This window comes from Hippoglossus stenolepis, chromosome 1, assembly GCF_022539355.2.
Source record: "Hippoglossus stenolepis isolate QCI-W04-F060 chromosome 1, HSTE1.2, whole genome shotgun sequence".
In the NCBI taxonomy this organism is placed as follows: Eukaryota; Metazoa; Chordata; class Actinopteri; order Pleuronectiformes; family Pleuronectidae; genus Hippoglossus; species Hippoglossus stenolepis.
This window is the reverse complement of record NC_061483.1, coordinates 6,792,927-6,809,343: the sequence shown is the minus strand read 5'-3', so window position 1 is coordinate 6,809,343 and position 16,417 is coordinate 6,792,927. Positions and strand designations below refer to the sequence as shown.

The 16,417-nt window shown below is 41.5% G+C and overlaps 1 protein-coding gene across 2 annotated transcripts in view; it reads right to left on the bottom strand.

The window, feature by feature from the left end:
• Nucleotides 1-16,179, bottom strand: part of coro2ba (coronin, actin binding protein, 2Ba) — a 37,465-nt gene extending 21,286 nt beyond the window's left edge. Inside the window, exons 1-2 of one of the 2 annotated variants that reach the window (XM_035154100.2) lie at nucleotides 16,109-16,154; nucleotides 15,761-15,876 (exon numbers count right to left, since the gene is read on the bottom strand). In XM_035154100.2, the coding sequence (XP_035009991.1) occupies nucleotides 15,761-15,775 (15 nt within the window). In that variant the 5' untranslated portion in view covers nucleotides 15,776-15,876; nucleotides 16,109-16,154. Of the gene's footprint in view, nucleotides 1-15,760 lie in introns of both variants that reach the window. The other variant, XM_047339622.1, reaches the window with a different exon arrangement.
• Between the last annotated feature and the right edge of the window lie 238 nt (nucleotides 16,180-16,417).

The following is a 16,417-nucleotide window of genomic DNA, read 5'->3' as shown; positions in this document are numbered from 1 at the left end:
GTTTTGAGGCAGTGAAAGACGATTGTGCTTTTGACAAACAAAATCCTGGTCTGAAGTCAGAGTTTCACTGATATTTTAAGAGTGCATAATCAAGATAGTAGCATGTGCCTACGCAGGCGGCTGCACAAACCACATGCTCTCAGGTTTTTTACTCCCACAGATGGTCTGCATGTGAGCAAAGTGTAACGGTTTCCTCTGCAGGGAAACACGCTCTCTTACTACTGAGCAAGTCCACCATTATTACAGAAATCTGCCACATTGCAAGTGCATCTCTTAGCATTTACAGGGAAAGGGAGATGACGCTCTGATTGGTTTATTGCATGTTACACCCACAATACACCCATGACTTATAAAGAGGCTAAGAAAAACACTTTTTGAACAAACGCCTGGTGCAGAAACCATTTTTTTCCACTATTAAACTAACAAAAGTGGATTTGGACACACCCTACATTCACTTACACTATGTTCCTTAGACATGTGCTAGAATCAATGTTAAGCTTTATTCGCATGACAGCAGCGTAAAATACCTAAATATGTATCTGAACAGTGCTCAACTAACCCTAACCAGGATCTAAGATTCAAAAGTTCTTGCCAGCCACTATTCCTCTTCTCCGTAAAACCATAAATCAATCAAGTAACTGGTTCAAAGACAGCCACCTCGAATATTTAAGATTATGAGTAAGTATTTATTACTCAGGTTTCCACTCTGGTGAAAACGACTTGTTCATCCAACCTGGACGAGTCACAAAGCTTTGAAGTTCAGTACCACAGAGACTCTGTATGCCAGGAAATCCTGCTCAACTACTTCAGCAACCAGATGGACTGATCACGCTCCTGGTGAATAACTTCTCAATCTATCATTGCATTGTCTTTCTCTCTCTCTCATGTCCTCTCACCATCTTTATCTGTAACTCTGTCTCTCTTCGCGGGACAGGAGGGAAGGATAGCGTGAAAAAGCAAATCCTAGACAGAGGACTGTGCCAAGCCAAGTGCCAGACCATCTGCCTGGCCAAGGACTTCTCCAATCCAGACAGCGACTGTCTAACCTTGGATATGTGCTGCAAGAATACTGATCCTCCGATCACTGATGTGATACGCTTGGAAAGACATAGAAGAATATGATCATTCATCTAAAAAGGAACAGAATACGATAGATCAAATTTTCTGATATGTCTAATAGAGGTATTAGAAGAAGTTAATAAGCCAAAAGTTAATAGTCTTGGAGCCACAAATACATTGACATAAGGAAAACAATACTTTGTTTGGATGTTTGACACAGTATGCTATATTTTGCTTGATACTGATAGGATTCTTCCTCTGAGGAGCATGAATCAGTACATCTTATGCCATCTCTGCCTTTTGGATTCTTATTTTTCCTGTGCACCAGAGGACATTTTGGTCTACTGGTGGCGCTACACAAGATGTAGGGTCCTTGTGCGTCTGTAATTGTGCGTCTGATCAATGTTGAGGTATCTTGTTGAGAGATGAACTGATCGACAGTGGGTGCAGAGGCAGGATACCAGGAGTAAAAACCTATTACATGGCTATTTGCCTGATTCAGTTACGCAGGGCAATGAGATAAGTGATATCCTTGTACACATCAATATAACATTAGTTTGCAAGGTCAGCTCTCATCTATCTCATGGTTACTCACAAGTTAATGTACTATGGTCGATTCACAATGAAGGTGTGCTGTAAATACAGGCTCTATGATTATAGATAATTATATTAATTATATCTAGATATCTTCAGTCTCTGGAAAAAACAAACCAGTATTTGTCTTATCTTAATCAGTTTATCATGAGTAGTGTGATGATGTAAATTTAGTAGAATTAAAGCAAACATAAGATAGAGCTTCTTCATGATGCCATGAGAGGATTAAATCGGCCCGAAACATATTGTCTCCCTCTATTAGTTCTTCAACAGAAACGAGAGATAGGTACATCACAGTTTATCATCATTGGCACGAAACAAAGAAGGTCCAGTGACACACAGATTGCAGCTCTGGCACCTTTGCCAGCTTTGAAGTGGGGGCAGGGAAACTCCAGATGTTCCTGTTGATTCAGGGCAGGGGGGTGAGAAAAGACTCCTAATGGGTTTTTCTACTGAAGTAAGCAGGTTGAACAAGAACTGAGATATAATGTATGGCCAGGTCATGAGTGGAGATGTTAAATGCCCTGTTTAAAATCAGACAGATGAAATGAAGAGCGAGATAGTGCTCTTCATCATGTTGCAGGGATTTCTAACTGTTCTACCTGAAGCCGTTTTCAGACAAAAACTCCAGAAAATGTCTGGAAAACTGGGTCCAGGCGTTTTTCCGGAGTTTGCCTTTCACATATAAAGAAGCAGCAGGAGATCGTCTGAATCAGACCCTTTCACAACAACAAGAAAATGTCTGGAACATTCAGGCAAAGGGTGGCGCCGCAGGAGCAGAGCAGCAGGAGGCAGGACATGATGTATAAATACCAACATGGAAAGGACAGTGTTTTTGTTTATAGCAGATCAACAACAGTGTTGGTTCTTATCACCAAACCCTCTTGAATCTCTTGGTCTTTCTAAGTCGACATCCTTGTCAGCATCTTCTACGCATATGGCTCCTCTTTTTCCTTTTTTTTGGACATATTTGTATTCTTCCTGTTTGGCGTGTTAGAAACATCATCAGTCATTCTGCTCGCTCGCTCTGAGTTTTCTGAATATTTTCCAGCTGTAATCGCACAAGTTCACATTTTCCGAACATCTTAAGAGAGGGCTGGAAGGAAAAGTTCAGGAAACTGTCCGGACTTAAGTGCACGTCTGAAATAGAGTGAAGATTGGGCCGCACTTTTCTCTCAGAACCCGACTGAACCGAAATAAAATTAGCAGAGGTCAATCTGAGCCCGGCAGGCATTCTTCCCAATTACAGACATGTGCAGTGTAGAAAAGATCAAGCAGATAGTCCGGCTAATGTGATCGAATTCAACCTGAACCCAAATATTAATTCACAATTCTGTTCGAAACTGGGTCAACTTGGGCCACTCGAGATGCGACGGGTTTAGGTATTCACACTCTAGTCTGAAAGCAGCTTGAGAAACACACTCCCAGATGTGCAGTGGTGGTTAAAACAACTGTATAAGAAACTGAATATGCACTCCTGTAGATCTTCATTCTCTGTGTGTCTCCATAACATTCTTGGAGTCAGCTTTCTGTTGAAAATGCGATCACACACTCACACTCAGAAAAGGAGGCGGCCGCCATCACCTCTGTCTCCATGTGAGAGCTGGTTAAGTCACAGTTGGAACGACAGTATTCCCACATGTGGGTGAAGGTTAATGTGTTGTGACTTTGACCTATTTCAGAGGAGCCACTGTGTTGATGAGCTCACCCAGGAGGAACTAACCACAGCACTGCAATATTAATGCTGCTGTCACTCTATAACTGCATGGGCCTCCATATGTTTATTATCGTTTTTTACACTGTTGAGGAGGTATATTATATAGTTAATATAAAATATAAGTACCACACACATGGCAGGACAGTATAGCAGCTGTATAGAAGTACGTTATTTAATGGTCGATCATGTTTCTCCTTCCGGTCTGTTGCATTGATCCAGCCTGTCGATCGGACCTCAACAGCACAGCAAGTCGATGTGTCCCAGTTAAAAATCCACTTGTAAAACATAGACCTCATTTCACTGTCCTCTGTGGACACAGATGTTTAATTTTGGATATTATTCCAGCAGGGATTCTTTATTGGCACCATCGACTCCCCACTGATCTGCTCACTTCCTGAGTCATACTCATATTTACCTTATTATCTGCATCCTCTTTATTTCTGTGTATCCAGTTTTTGGGGATTAGACTAATCTTATCAAATCTGTGATGATACATCCAGGTTTTTCAAATCATCCCGGATCTGTAGACATGTGCTATATTATTAATGTTCCATTATGGTACGCATAGTTTAATCTTGTGCAGAGAAATGCAACAGTCCTGCAATAAACGCTGCCTTCATGAAAATTACATGCTTCATTCAATGCAGATTCATGTGTGTGGTCATTCTGTACGCTGCAGTCTGAGATATTCACAGACTGAAAATAAAGATTAATGTTGAATCTTCAAATTCTCTCTTTCCATGACACAAGGACCTTCGTTAATTTTGCGAGCTTTTCTCTGCTGCTGCCCTCAGCACCTTTCCATTTAAAACCACAACTGCTTTTTTTGCCCCTGACGCTGTGGAACAACGTCTCTGAGCATTTATTACCCTGAGCACAGAGGTTCAAAGCTCCTGTTCCTCACAGTGAGGAGCGGTGAGAGCTGCTTCGGTCCCTGTGTGACCGACAGGACGAATACAGGACGAAGACTGAGAGCAGTTTGTCTAATTACTCTCAACAAGAAGGATACGCTGAAGATTGTAAAAGCAAAAGAGAACTAAAATAAGTTTAAAATGTTTCAAATTGATTTTTTCAAGTGTTGATCCACAGAATGTGGCCTCTTACATCTGTTTTATTGTTTTGAATGTATTTTAACTCATGTTCTTCTGTGGTTGTTTTATGTCAACTACTTTTGTTCCTCTTTGTGGTCATTTTCCATCTGTTTGTTGTTTGATTGACTTCTGAATAACAAATGGTAACAGGGGTTTGATACAGAGGATCTGCTGCAGGGACCCCCTGGACCCCTTGGGCCCCTGGGCCTGTGACCCTAGGCCCATTTAATAATCCATTAATTTTTCTGGGAATCACCGACGCAATTGAGAAATGGGCAACTCTTTTTTTTTTACCAGTCAAATGTAACTTCAATGGTTTTGATGTCATCCCTGATTTGATCATGAGAATGTAGCTCTGTGAAACTTTTGCTTTTCTTCACAAGAAATTCATCAAGAAAAAAAAGCCAGTTAGAAAACACAACAAGCTCAGGTTAGTTTTATTTACAAACCTTACACGATTTATGCTAAAATCTTAATATTAACATTACAAGAAAAAGGTTTTATCAATGCTTAAATCTGCGCTTATGTGTTTTCGTCTCCCTCCCTTTCGCTCCGTCTTTCTGACGTGTGTGTTTCTGTCCTTGTTTCCACTTCATCTCTTTCCACGGACCATCTACATAAATAAATGACCTGGCACATCAGCGTAGACCCTGAAAACCCTCTCAGCAGCAGTCAGCACCCACGGTGGAGAGGAATGCAGACACAGATGGCTCTCAGCTGGTGAATTCGTCCAGTAAACAATAACACGCCGAGAAAATGCAAAGAGTAGATCTATGTCCAACCATCCTATGTCCACAGGAATTTCCTGAGCACTGAACTTGAAATCAAAAAAGTCAACACAAGGTTATGAAAATGTCTTTTTAACAAACTTTAAACTAAAGAAGAAGGAAGAGGTCACTTCGTAATCAAAGTAGACAAAGGAATTTGCAGGTGCATGAAAATGTCCCTGGAAAAAGTATTTAAACTGATGTTTCATAGAATTCTGCATGAATGGGAAATATGTTTTATTATTGGGGTTAGGGTTAAAAATACTGTATTACACTCAATGTGTGATGGTGAATAATAATAATAATCACAAATGTTAATAATTCCACAAGTAACCGGGAATGCAGCTCAAGTATGACTGGAGTTCTATGAATTCTAATGTCCAGTTCTTTGTAAAGCCTCTTTGTCCCTCGCGTGGTCGGACAGACAGTCCACTGTGTTACCGCACTGAGAGACTCCAGAAATCCAGACAGCTGGAATTAATAACAAATTCTCCAAATATATGGATGATTGACATTTATACTGCCGTTCCTCAGAAGGAAACATCAGATAATAGTTCTGTGAAATGAATTCCAGTATAAATCAAACCCCAGTGATGCAGTGTCATGCGGCTGCTTACGCAACATTTTCAAGACAGATATCTAGAAATGTTTAAAATCATAACACAAGATCACTACTACTTTTTTTTATCTTTAAAACATCTCTGGAATGGCGTCTAGCTCCTCTCTTGGTCTGAGGAGGTCCCTCAGGTTCCTGACCCCCTGCAGGAAACCCCAACCAACTGAGAGGAATCACGGCTGCAGCTAGAACAACTCACTCTTCTTCACTCCTCTTCTTTAACACAGCATCAGTTATGTCCCAAGTCTGACGTCTGAGCTGACGCCAGGTTTCATCTGCATCTTGTCGACTGATCTCTCTCTAAACATCAACTGAACTGCAACCAGCCTCATTTATGAAACCGATTGCTTTGGCCACACTCATCTAACAAACCGCTGACACACCAGGGTTTATCTGAGGCTCAAAGCTCACACTTTATGCTGCATCCTTTTATAAGAGGCTTATGTATTAATGGTTTATGTGATCATGGGCTCATCAGATTGTTAAAGAGCAACAAACCACCGTGACTAACTTGTTCGAATTTTTTAGCAGAACTGAATTCACTCCATTTGAAATTGTTGCATGGTTATTAAAACACATGTCCAATATAAAGAAAGACATGGAGCAGTAGAGACAAGAGCTAAGAATGAAGACACACGACGGAGGGAAAGTATTTTGTGCTACAGAGACTGACATCTATATTTACACTGCTATCGGTGCCCATAGGCGAAATACAGAGCTGGATGTGACCTTGATGAACTCCGATGTGTGTGTGTGTGTGTGTGTTAGAGTGGGTGGTAGTATCTTCCTCCCTGGATGTGATTTCTCTCGTTGCCCCACTCCCCCACTCACTGCTCACTTATGTTCACTCAGGTCCTCAGCACTGTCTCGTTCAGTGTAGAATACAGTTCTTCCTGCAGTATCACCTGATATGTGCAAAGACAATATAATCATCTGTATGTTAGAGAGTTAAATGCATTAATATACTAATCCAAAGTATTAGTGCCGTATAGTGTGTTGTGTTTAAATACATATATGCATTTAAACCCAACACAGCACTGCTACTGTCAGTCTGTGATTGTGATGTGGGATCAAATTACACAAGTAGATTCCATGACACCACGTCATCAATCCTCCAAACCAGGCAGCTACTGTTTCAGTGAGTCAACCAATGAAGACTCTGCTGCAGCGGCACTGTACCGACCAGTTCTGGTTACTGTCATGATTCTGACCCCGTAGAGAGACTGCCTTAGAGATTTTAGATATATCTTTGCTGCTATGACGACTCAATATCTTCTTCTGGGGATCAATAAAGTCATCTATCAATCTATCTTCTGTCTTTTTATTTATTTTGGTTAAACTTTGTGTTGGACTCATTTTTTAAATTGGTGAAATTTTGATATTTCCCTTTGGACCAGTAACCTCCTCATGTTTGGACTTTGGATTTGTTTGTTTGAATTCATCTAGCTGTTTACATTTTGGTTTTGTTACTTCCTGTTTTATTTTAAAGCTTCTTTTCTCGTGTGTCTCTCTCTTACGTTGCTTCCAGTCTTTGTTTGGTTTCCCTCCTTTGTGATTGTCCTGCCTGAATGTGTCACACCTGTGTTCTCTCCACTCTCCTTTATCAGTTCGTCTGTTCACATCCCTGCATTTCTCTGAGCTTCAGTTTCCTGGTTTGTTCTTTTTGTTTCAACTTTTGGGATTTTTTGGGGTTTGGACTTTTAGTTTACCTGCCTGACACGAGCCTGATTGCCTGACTGGTTTCTGAGGATATTAAGTTTCTCCAGTCTGTTATGAATAATTTGTGTTCGAGAAATTTCTGTGGTCACGTCAACGTCACCAAACCAGGGCCATTAACGATGAAACGCAAACAGTCCGATATTAGATATATTTAGTTCAAATTCCAAAGCTGAAATTATAAAAGATAACAATGAGTTGGTCAAAACTAAGGAAACTACAGCAGACAAAACAGGGAAGTTGGTCTGTAAACTGTTGTGGATGTTTATGCCATGTTTATAATTTTCCTTCGTTTTCTCTAATCTGCAGGTTTGTTTGATGGTCAGTCACGATTCTTGTTAGTTTTTTTACAACTTAATAGTGAACCCATACCTCAGAAATAATTTTGGTGAATAGAGAGTTAGTAAACACCAAGTTGAAAGTTCATTAGGTGTCACTAGTTATAACTAATGCAGGCTAATACAACAGTCCTGCAGTAACTTATTACTTCGTGAAGATTATAATGTTGAAACTGAACAAGAAGGTGTTTATTCAACTTTATAACAATTGTGTTAATGTAGTTTGTGTTGCTGCTGAGTTGTGTTGCAGGAGTGAGAAACTTCTCTGGCATTTAAACTTTAAAAGTTTCATTGATGTAAAGAGTGGAAAATAATATAAAAATCTCTGAGTATTACACAATTTAGTTGCCAACTATGTTTACATGTTGTATTCTGTACATATATACCTCATATATACACATCTTCCACTAAAGTGAACTCATGTCATAAATGCTGCTCTGACGAGGTCCATAAACTAAAATTGTGGTAATTACCTCTCGAACTATAAAAATAAAATTCACGAGAAGAATATTCTGTTGCCATTGTTTATTTCTAATGTTCATCTTTACAGCTGCTTCAAGCTATTCAGTCTGTTTCAAGGCGCCAGAGCCAATCTGAGAATAGAGCAGCTTATGTCACTATAATGCTGTCGTAATGACCAGAGGAGAGAGAAAAATAAAGACTCAGATAAAGGCAGATAGCTTTGAGGTATAATAGAGATAGAAAACCAAAAGGACACAACAAGAGGAGACAAGTGACAAGAGCAAATTGGAGATTTCCCACTGATATGTGTAACTGCAGTGGAGTGGGTGAAAGGATTAAAAGAAATGATCAAACAATGAGGGAAAGAGGACAGACGAGTGTTTGATTGAACTAGAAACTCAACAAATCATTCAGTCTCTGTTTCTTAGAACGATTTACGCTAAATTAAATTCATACAAATAAAAGTTCCTGAAGAAACCGAAACTTGAATTATTATCTAATCTTACTCGAGACTATGATTATTTTACAGTGTACACGGTTTAGTTTTTTACCACGCATCCATCTCTTACACACAATCATACACACATGCATGTACACAGTCTGTCTCAGTGCACTTATTGTCTTGTCCCCAGGCTCACTAACAGGAAGCACATCCTATGTCCTGATTCAACTTACACAGGCTCGCACGCACACACACACACACACACACACACACACACACACACACACACACACACACACACACACACACACACACACACACACACACACACACACACACACACACACACACACACCATAGTTACTATTTGCTTAGACCTGAGCCTAACCTAAATTTAAACCTAACCTAACAGGTCTTCACATTAACAATTAAGGATTTAAATTATGGGAACTTGCTTTTTGTCCCCATAAGGAAGACAAGTCTCCACAATGTGACCATGTCCCCACAACATGAGTAATACCTGGGCCACACACACACACACACATTCCATGGGTTGTGTACCTAAGCTCAGCTGGAGGGGAAAGTGGATGCTGGTAATTGTCACTCTCTCCTGTGTCTGTATTTCTGCTGCAGGATGTTAACAAATAATTTCAGCTCCCTCCCCCAAAGTAAAATCCACAAAGAAATCTTTGCCCTCTGCACTTTTCACAGGGAATTCTGAAGACATACTTTGTTGAGAAAGTCATCTACTACACAAGAGTCTGGATTGTGCAAATGCTTTTGCAGTGGAGGATTTTATGCAGTGACACAAGGAAAGAAGAGTTTCCCAACTCTTTTGGAAAGAGACCTCAGGGTTTTCACACAGATTTGAAATGGCAGACACACACACACACACACACACACACACACACACACACACACACACACACACACACACACACATAGCGATCATAAGGAAGCTTTCTGACAGGCAATGAGCTCATGAGATCTGAATGTCTTCCTGTGGTGAATGCTTTTCTGTGGCTTTCTTACAACTATTCCCCTTTTTCCCTCTGTCTTTCTCACACTCTCTCTCTCTCTCTCTCACACACACACAAACACATACAAACACACACACCGCTCCCTTTAAACTGTATATAAGAAACAGAAAAAAAGCTTCTTCCAGGATTTAGTATTCTTAATCTGCTAAAGTGTTGTGTTAGGCCTGTTTCTCTTGCTCCAGGAATAGTGGGGTTTTTAGGTTGCTAGGCTAGCGATTTAGCTCTGGGTTTAATGTGCCAGTCTGCGTGTCACTGTGTGTGAGAGAGCGTGCGGGTAAACATTAAGCTTGACAAATGGCCAGTGGTCTAAATCAGACTCAATTAGGATTTATGGTGGGCAAGATGCCCCGAGTAAAGGATTTGAACAGTTTGTGTCTAAATGTGCTTAGATTTGTGTGTGTACGTGGGCGCAGCCTTTTCACGGCAAACTTTATTTTCTATTTTGACTGGACTAGTAAAATCAGTATTAAAAGCATTTAAAAATTAGATTTGCAAAAGCTTTCCTATCTTTAAAATGAATCCCGAATCGTTTCATGCTACAAGAGCCTTAACGGCCTTACAGTTAACAGCAGAAGCTATATCATAAACACACTGAAATGGCTTTCAGATGTTTTTCCAACCACATGTGTGCCTGACATCAGAGCAGCATGGGTGTCCTTTATAATTGGGTTGTTTGCAGATATGTAATTGCAAACACACTTAACACAGCTGGAAGGTTACTTTGAATTATACAGATTTCACGTAAGCGGGTTAAATATAAACTTTTTGCTGGAGTAAAACATCCACGTACATGTGTGATGGCTGAGTTTTAGATCTACAGAGTTATTCCTTTATAACGGGCGTACATCTGGGTGCTCCTGCCATCTTCCACAGATTATTTGAGCTTTTAATTTGGGGTTTAGAGTTAAAATTGGATGAGGGTGAGGTTAGGGTTGCAGGGCAGATGGTTAAGGTTAAGGTTATGAGCCAGAAAATTAATTAAGCCTTACAAGTTGCTTGCAGGAGCAGTCATATGGACATAAGTAAGGGTGTGTGTGTGTGTGTGTGTGTGTGTGTGTGTGTGTGTGTGTGTGTGTGTGTGTGTGTGTGTGTGTGTGTGTGTGTGTGTGTGTGTGTGTGTGTGTGTGTGTCCTCTGGGAACACCATTTATCACCGTATGGACTCCCTTTAACGTTCGCTGGGGAGTTTCTGCTGGTGTCCAAAGAAACAACAAAGGGATACTCCAAAGGTCAGAGTCCCCCCCCCCCTCCTCCCTTTGGTCGCTCTCCTCCTCCCTCAGCGTCCCTCTTCCCACCCCCTCCCTTCCCAGACCTGGCACACTGCTCTTTCTGTGGAATCCAACTAAAAACAATTGGACCATTTAAGGGGTCGCCACGCAAATCACAGCTTTCTAATTCGACAGAACCGTCCACATAAACGCTCTGTGCAGCTCTCTCCATGCCAGCGAGTTGCCGTTATGCTTTATGGCACATTTGAATAGTTTGCTAAATGCTCCGAAATTGCTTTGACTATGGAACAGGACTCAGCCCCTTAGTGCTTTTATTGCTTTAAGTCCGTGGCTGAAGGTTGTTTGGCAGACGGAGGGCTGCGTGACCTCCGTCTTTTGGAGAGGTCAGTTTCTTTCACAGAGAAATCCCGCCGTGGCCATTATGCCTCTCCCCTGAGCCCTGTGGACTGAGAGCAAAGCTGAAACTGGCAGGAAGGTAACTCAGGGCAACGATCAATGCCAGAGCTCAGCCTCTTTTGCCCCCCCCCCTGCGTTGTTGGAGGATGCTGAGGTGGCCTTTTATGTAACAAACTGAACGCTGAGTAGCTTTACTGTATAGCTTTGTTGTTTGTGCAGGATTTATTTCCTATGCACACATTCACACAGTTTAAGGTCAAAAGGCAGCCGATAAACACGTTTGCTATTTTGATGGTTCCACAGGATCTCGACTACTCGCTGCCGATTTAGTAGTAATGGAAGTTATCCACCCACCTACACGCAATGTGTCTGCCAACTCACACTTGTGCCCTCCCACCCATGTGCACACACTCATGCACACACAGACAAACACGCAATCACAAAGCAGATGGGAACAGAGTGTCCAGATATAGTTATATTAATCTCACGCAGTGCCCCGGTGTGCTCGCTGTGTTGGCAGTTCTCTGCTACACCACTACAGCATACTGTATGTAGCACTACTGCATGTCTCAATATAGTCTTTTATTTTCTGTTCAATATTCTACTTATTTCCAGGCCACAGCCGTAGGATATCAAGCATCAATCATTCGTAGATAGGCTGCATATTCACACGATAAGGTACAAATGACACAAGATATACAGTATTCTCTGTGTTAGACTGAAGCTCAAACAAGCTGCAAGTTCTGTATCTGGAAGCTGATTTTCAGTGGAAATTAACATTTAAATGTCAATGGAAATATAACAAAGCTGCAAAAAGCAGTGCATAAACATTATGTCATTTTTTGTTGTAAAATAGGCCATTACACCAGTTTGGCACTTAAAAATGAGGTCAAGAAGGTTTTTCTGTTGACTGTCAGTAGGTTTATTTAGTATTAATGTGGGTCATGGAGGGTACTAACATGTGAACAATGTAATATCACTGAGTCGAGAGCTTGTGTTGCATGACATCCTCGTTCTCTCCAACTTGTTTTTCTTTTTTCATCTATGATGTTCTGTCAGACAAACAAATGATGATGGAAGAACCCTTTAATAATATTGGAGCAGATCTGAATCAGGGAGCAGATCCAGGAATATTTTTTACTTTTTTTTATATTGTGACATTGGGCCTTTTTTATTTTCACTGATTGCCCAGGAAATAATTAATAGATCTTGATTATATTTTTAAATCAGGCATATTTAGGAGATTGGTTTCTGTTTGCAATTTGGTGCAGCTTGATCGAATTTAAGGGACCAATAGGCCTTGTTTTTTTATGCACTCTACAAAGTGTCCTTCCACTTTCTTATGGCCGTGTTTAACGTCCTCTCCTCCCTCCTCCATGTTACACAGGAGGTAGATTCTGCTCATAAAAACATCATCCAGAAATTTAGAGATGCAGTGCCCTCTGGTATCTTACAAATCACATTATGACTTTCAATTTGAGGTATTATGATATTTGGTAGCAATTTAAGCGATACACCTCCAGGCCCAAAGAAATGAATGCCAGTAGACTGAAGTGTTGGTCTTAAGAAGCTAAACAGCTTATGGTCCCATCTCACAGAGGACTCAGCCCTGCCGGGTCATGTTTGAAAGCAAAGGCCGTGGGTTTAAACAGGCACTGACCCATTTTCTCTGACAGCATTTTGTGACAGCAGTGAAAGTTTCTTCTTGATCTGTCCACTGCAGCGAGAAACAAATACATTTCACAGAATATTAGCCGCTGTATGTCCAGATCTATTTTAGTTAGTACGGACGACTTCTATATGTATATGCAGCTTTACATGAATCAACAACAAACGTCTGAAATGGAAAATTAATCCTGGATTCACTTCAGGGATGAGCAAAAAACAATATAACGCTTTACAGCTACGGTATCTTGAAAAATGTGAAATGGTGGAAGGGGGAAAAAGCAATACTTTTCCCCAGAGACATAAAAACACAGACATGAGAGCTGTTTGACTAGAAAAGTCAATAAATACTTTATGTAGAAGAAAACTGCTGCTGTAAAAACATTAGAATCTGTTGTAAAATTAAAGTAATATTCAAATTTCAAGGACCACCACCAATGTGAGGTTTGCTTGATCAATAGAATGTTTTATTTACAGTGGTAGAATCTCTTGTTTTTCAGTAGATGTCATGATAAGTCCAAATCGTGACTACACCTGCTATACATCATATTCACGCGTTAACCCTAGAAGTGTAAATGTAGTGAAATACAGCAAACAACAGCCTATGGACTCTATATAAAGATCGATAGCATCGGGTAATGGTCAATCACGATGTTTCACCCGTTTTTTAATAGGATCAAATAACTCATTAATACAAAATGTACCAGGAAGATTTGCAGAAAAATTGATGTGATGTGTGATTTGACTTCTTAGAATTCTGCGTTTAATTGACGCGTTGGTGCTCATAAGCCAAAACTACATACACAACACACATGATATGCTTTTGTAAATCCAAACTGTAATATTAAATGGTCAGACCGGACAATACAGATCTTTTATGTAGGCACAGTAGAGACTGTCTCTGTTGAATCTTGTTGCAGCCTATTGAATGTGTGAGCTGAGGGTAGAAGGCTGTTTAGCCCTGTCAGCACAGCAGCCTCTTGTCCTGTATCCCTCCCCAAGGTGACTTCACTGCTGTTGGCAGGCAGAGCTACGGAAACAGTTCCCCAGACCCTCTCCCCCACACACACACACACCCATCATCTTTTACATCCAATTGGGTAATGTGCTTTCATACCTTTTTTTTTTTTGCAAAGATGTCAAAGGATGTTTATGTCTTTCCCCTTTTTTCTTCACTCCTTCCCCCCCTCACCTCATTACCATGATTGCAGGTAGGAATTAAAAGAAAAAAAGAAAAATGGGCAAATTCATTGAAATTCTCTCCAGTGCATCTGCCCTTGTCTACAGTTAGATTTAGACTTGGGCTCGAAGCCAGCTCGGTAGCGCCTGACCTTTCCCTCTCTCAGTTCTCATAGTGGAGAACATCCACCTACACAGCTGCACACTCCTCCCACAGGCAGGGAAACTGCACTTTGAGAGCAGCTGTCTGTGCTATTGTGTAGTGTTTTTAAAGAGTTCAGGCCAGAAACGCAAACTACACATTTCTGCATTCACAGAACTTTAGTGTGGAAGTCGCAGGTGTGTGACTGGGAGTAAACAGGCCCTTGTCCTGTGTCTACAGTCGGTCATCTATTTTGGTCCAGGTTAATTCTCTACATGGGAGCAGGTGTGCTAATTTCCTCTGTCTCTTCCTGTTTCTCTCTCTCTCTCTCTCTCTCTCTCTCTCTCTCTCTCTCTCTCTCTCTCTCTCTCTCTCTCTGTTAATTGAATAAGAGGATTTAACTGGATGCTGCAGTGTTAAGCACAGACTGCGACCACCAATAGAAACATGGGTTCATGTAAACACTCACCCGGTCAATGAGTATTTTAAGATCAGCTTAAGACTTCTACACACACATGCACGCACACGCACACGCACACGCACCCACACACATGCACGCGCACACATCCACACACCCACACCCACACCCACATTTGGGGGACCATGCATTGACTTCAATCATTTCCCAGAAAATGTATTATAGTCATAACAATACCAAGTTTTAACCCAAGCTTTACATCCTTTAATGGGCGATGAGTCCCCATAATGTTACTGTAGTTACAGATGCAAATGCGTTTTTACCAATTGATTTTAGATCAAGGAGAAGCTACGATGACTAGAGCGAACTATCAAAATCCCAAATCCAAAAAAAAGTGATGCTAAAGTCACAGTAGGTCACAACAAGGTTTAAATCCTGCACATGTGATGTGATAACTGAGTTTGAAATGGAGTCAAGCCATTTGAAAGAAACAGGTCTTTTAAAACCAAATCTGACATTTAATTTCTTCTCCGAACACAGAGTCTCATCTAAATAAAGTTCATGTAGCTTCTACAAATATAAAATAACTTCCTTATACCCAGAAAGTACGAAAAACAGAGCATGTAAACACAGAATTTGACAGATTTTCATCAGAACCTGATTGCGTTTCTAACAGGAACAGTCACCGCAACACACATTCTCACACATCCTGAGGCAGCAGCATCCTGACAACCCGGCAACTCCAACACACCCCTCAAAAAACTGATCCTCCACAGACAAAAACACACAAAAGAGAATAACGCCCTTAAATAACCCCCTCCAGGCTCAAATCCCTGGTGACGTGACTGAAAGTTGCCCCCCCCACTCCCCTCCATCCGAAGTGGTCTTACCTTTGTGACAGTCATGCAGAATCAGTGGGTGAGGAGCAGGCCAGTGTCCCCTTCAAGCAGAGAGCAGTGCCGCAGGAGTGGCAGAGTGATGAGGAGGAGAGGAGGACACAGCTCTGCTGAATATGCAGAGAGAGAGAGAGAGAGAGAGTGAGAGAGAGAGAGAGAGAGAGAAAAGAGGAGGGGACAGACAGGTTGGTGTGTCTGGCTCACTAATGCCGAGAGGGTGATTGCTGCTGCAGTGAAGTAATGGCTCGTAGTCAGTTACTACAACAGGGAAGAGCTCCCTGCAAGGATACACCCCTCCCTCCTCGCTCACCAGCTGCACACACGCAAAACACACACACTCACACACTGATGATGCACGCGAGGTCTGGCTGCCCTGCTCTCTGTCCGCTTCTGTCTCTCGCAATATGATTAGTGAATTCAGCTTATTGATGAGCAGCGAGGCAGGGCTGCAGGAGGAGGCGGGAGGAGCAGCGCTGCCTGGGACAGGAGGGGAGAGGACTGCAGAACCAGAGAGAGGGAGGGAGGGAGGGAGTAGGACGCTGTGTCGCAGTCTGCTACTCAGGCACTGAGCTGACTGCACGACCTCCAGTGTGTGTGAATGCATGTGTGTCTGTGTGAGGGACACAAGCATTGATGGGAGGAGGACAGATT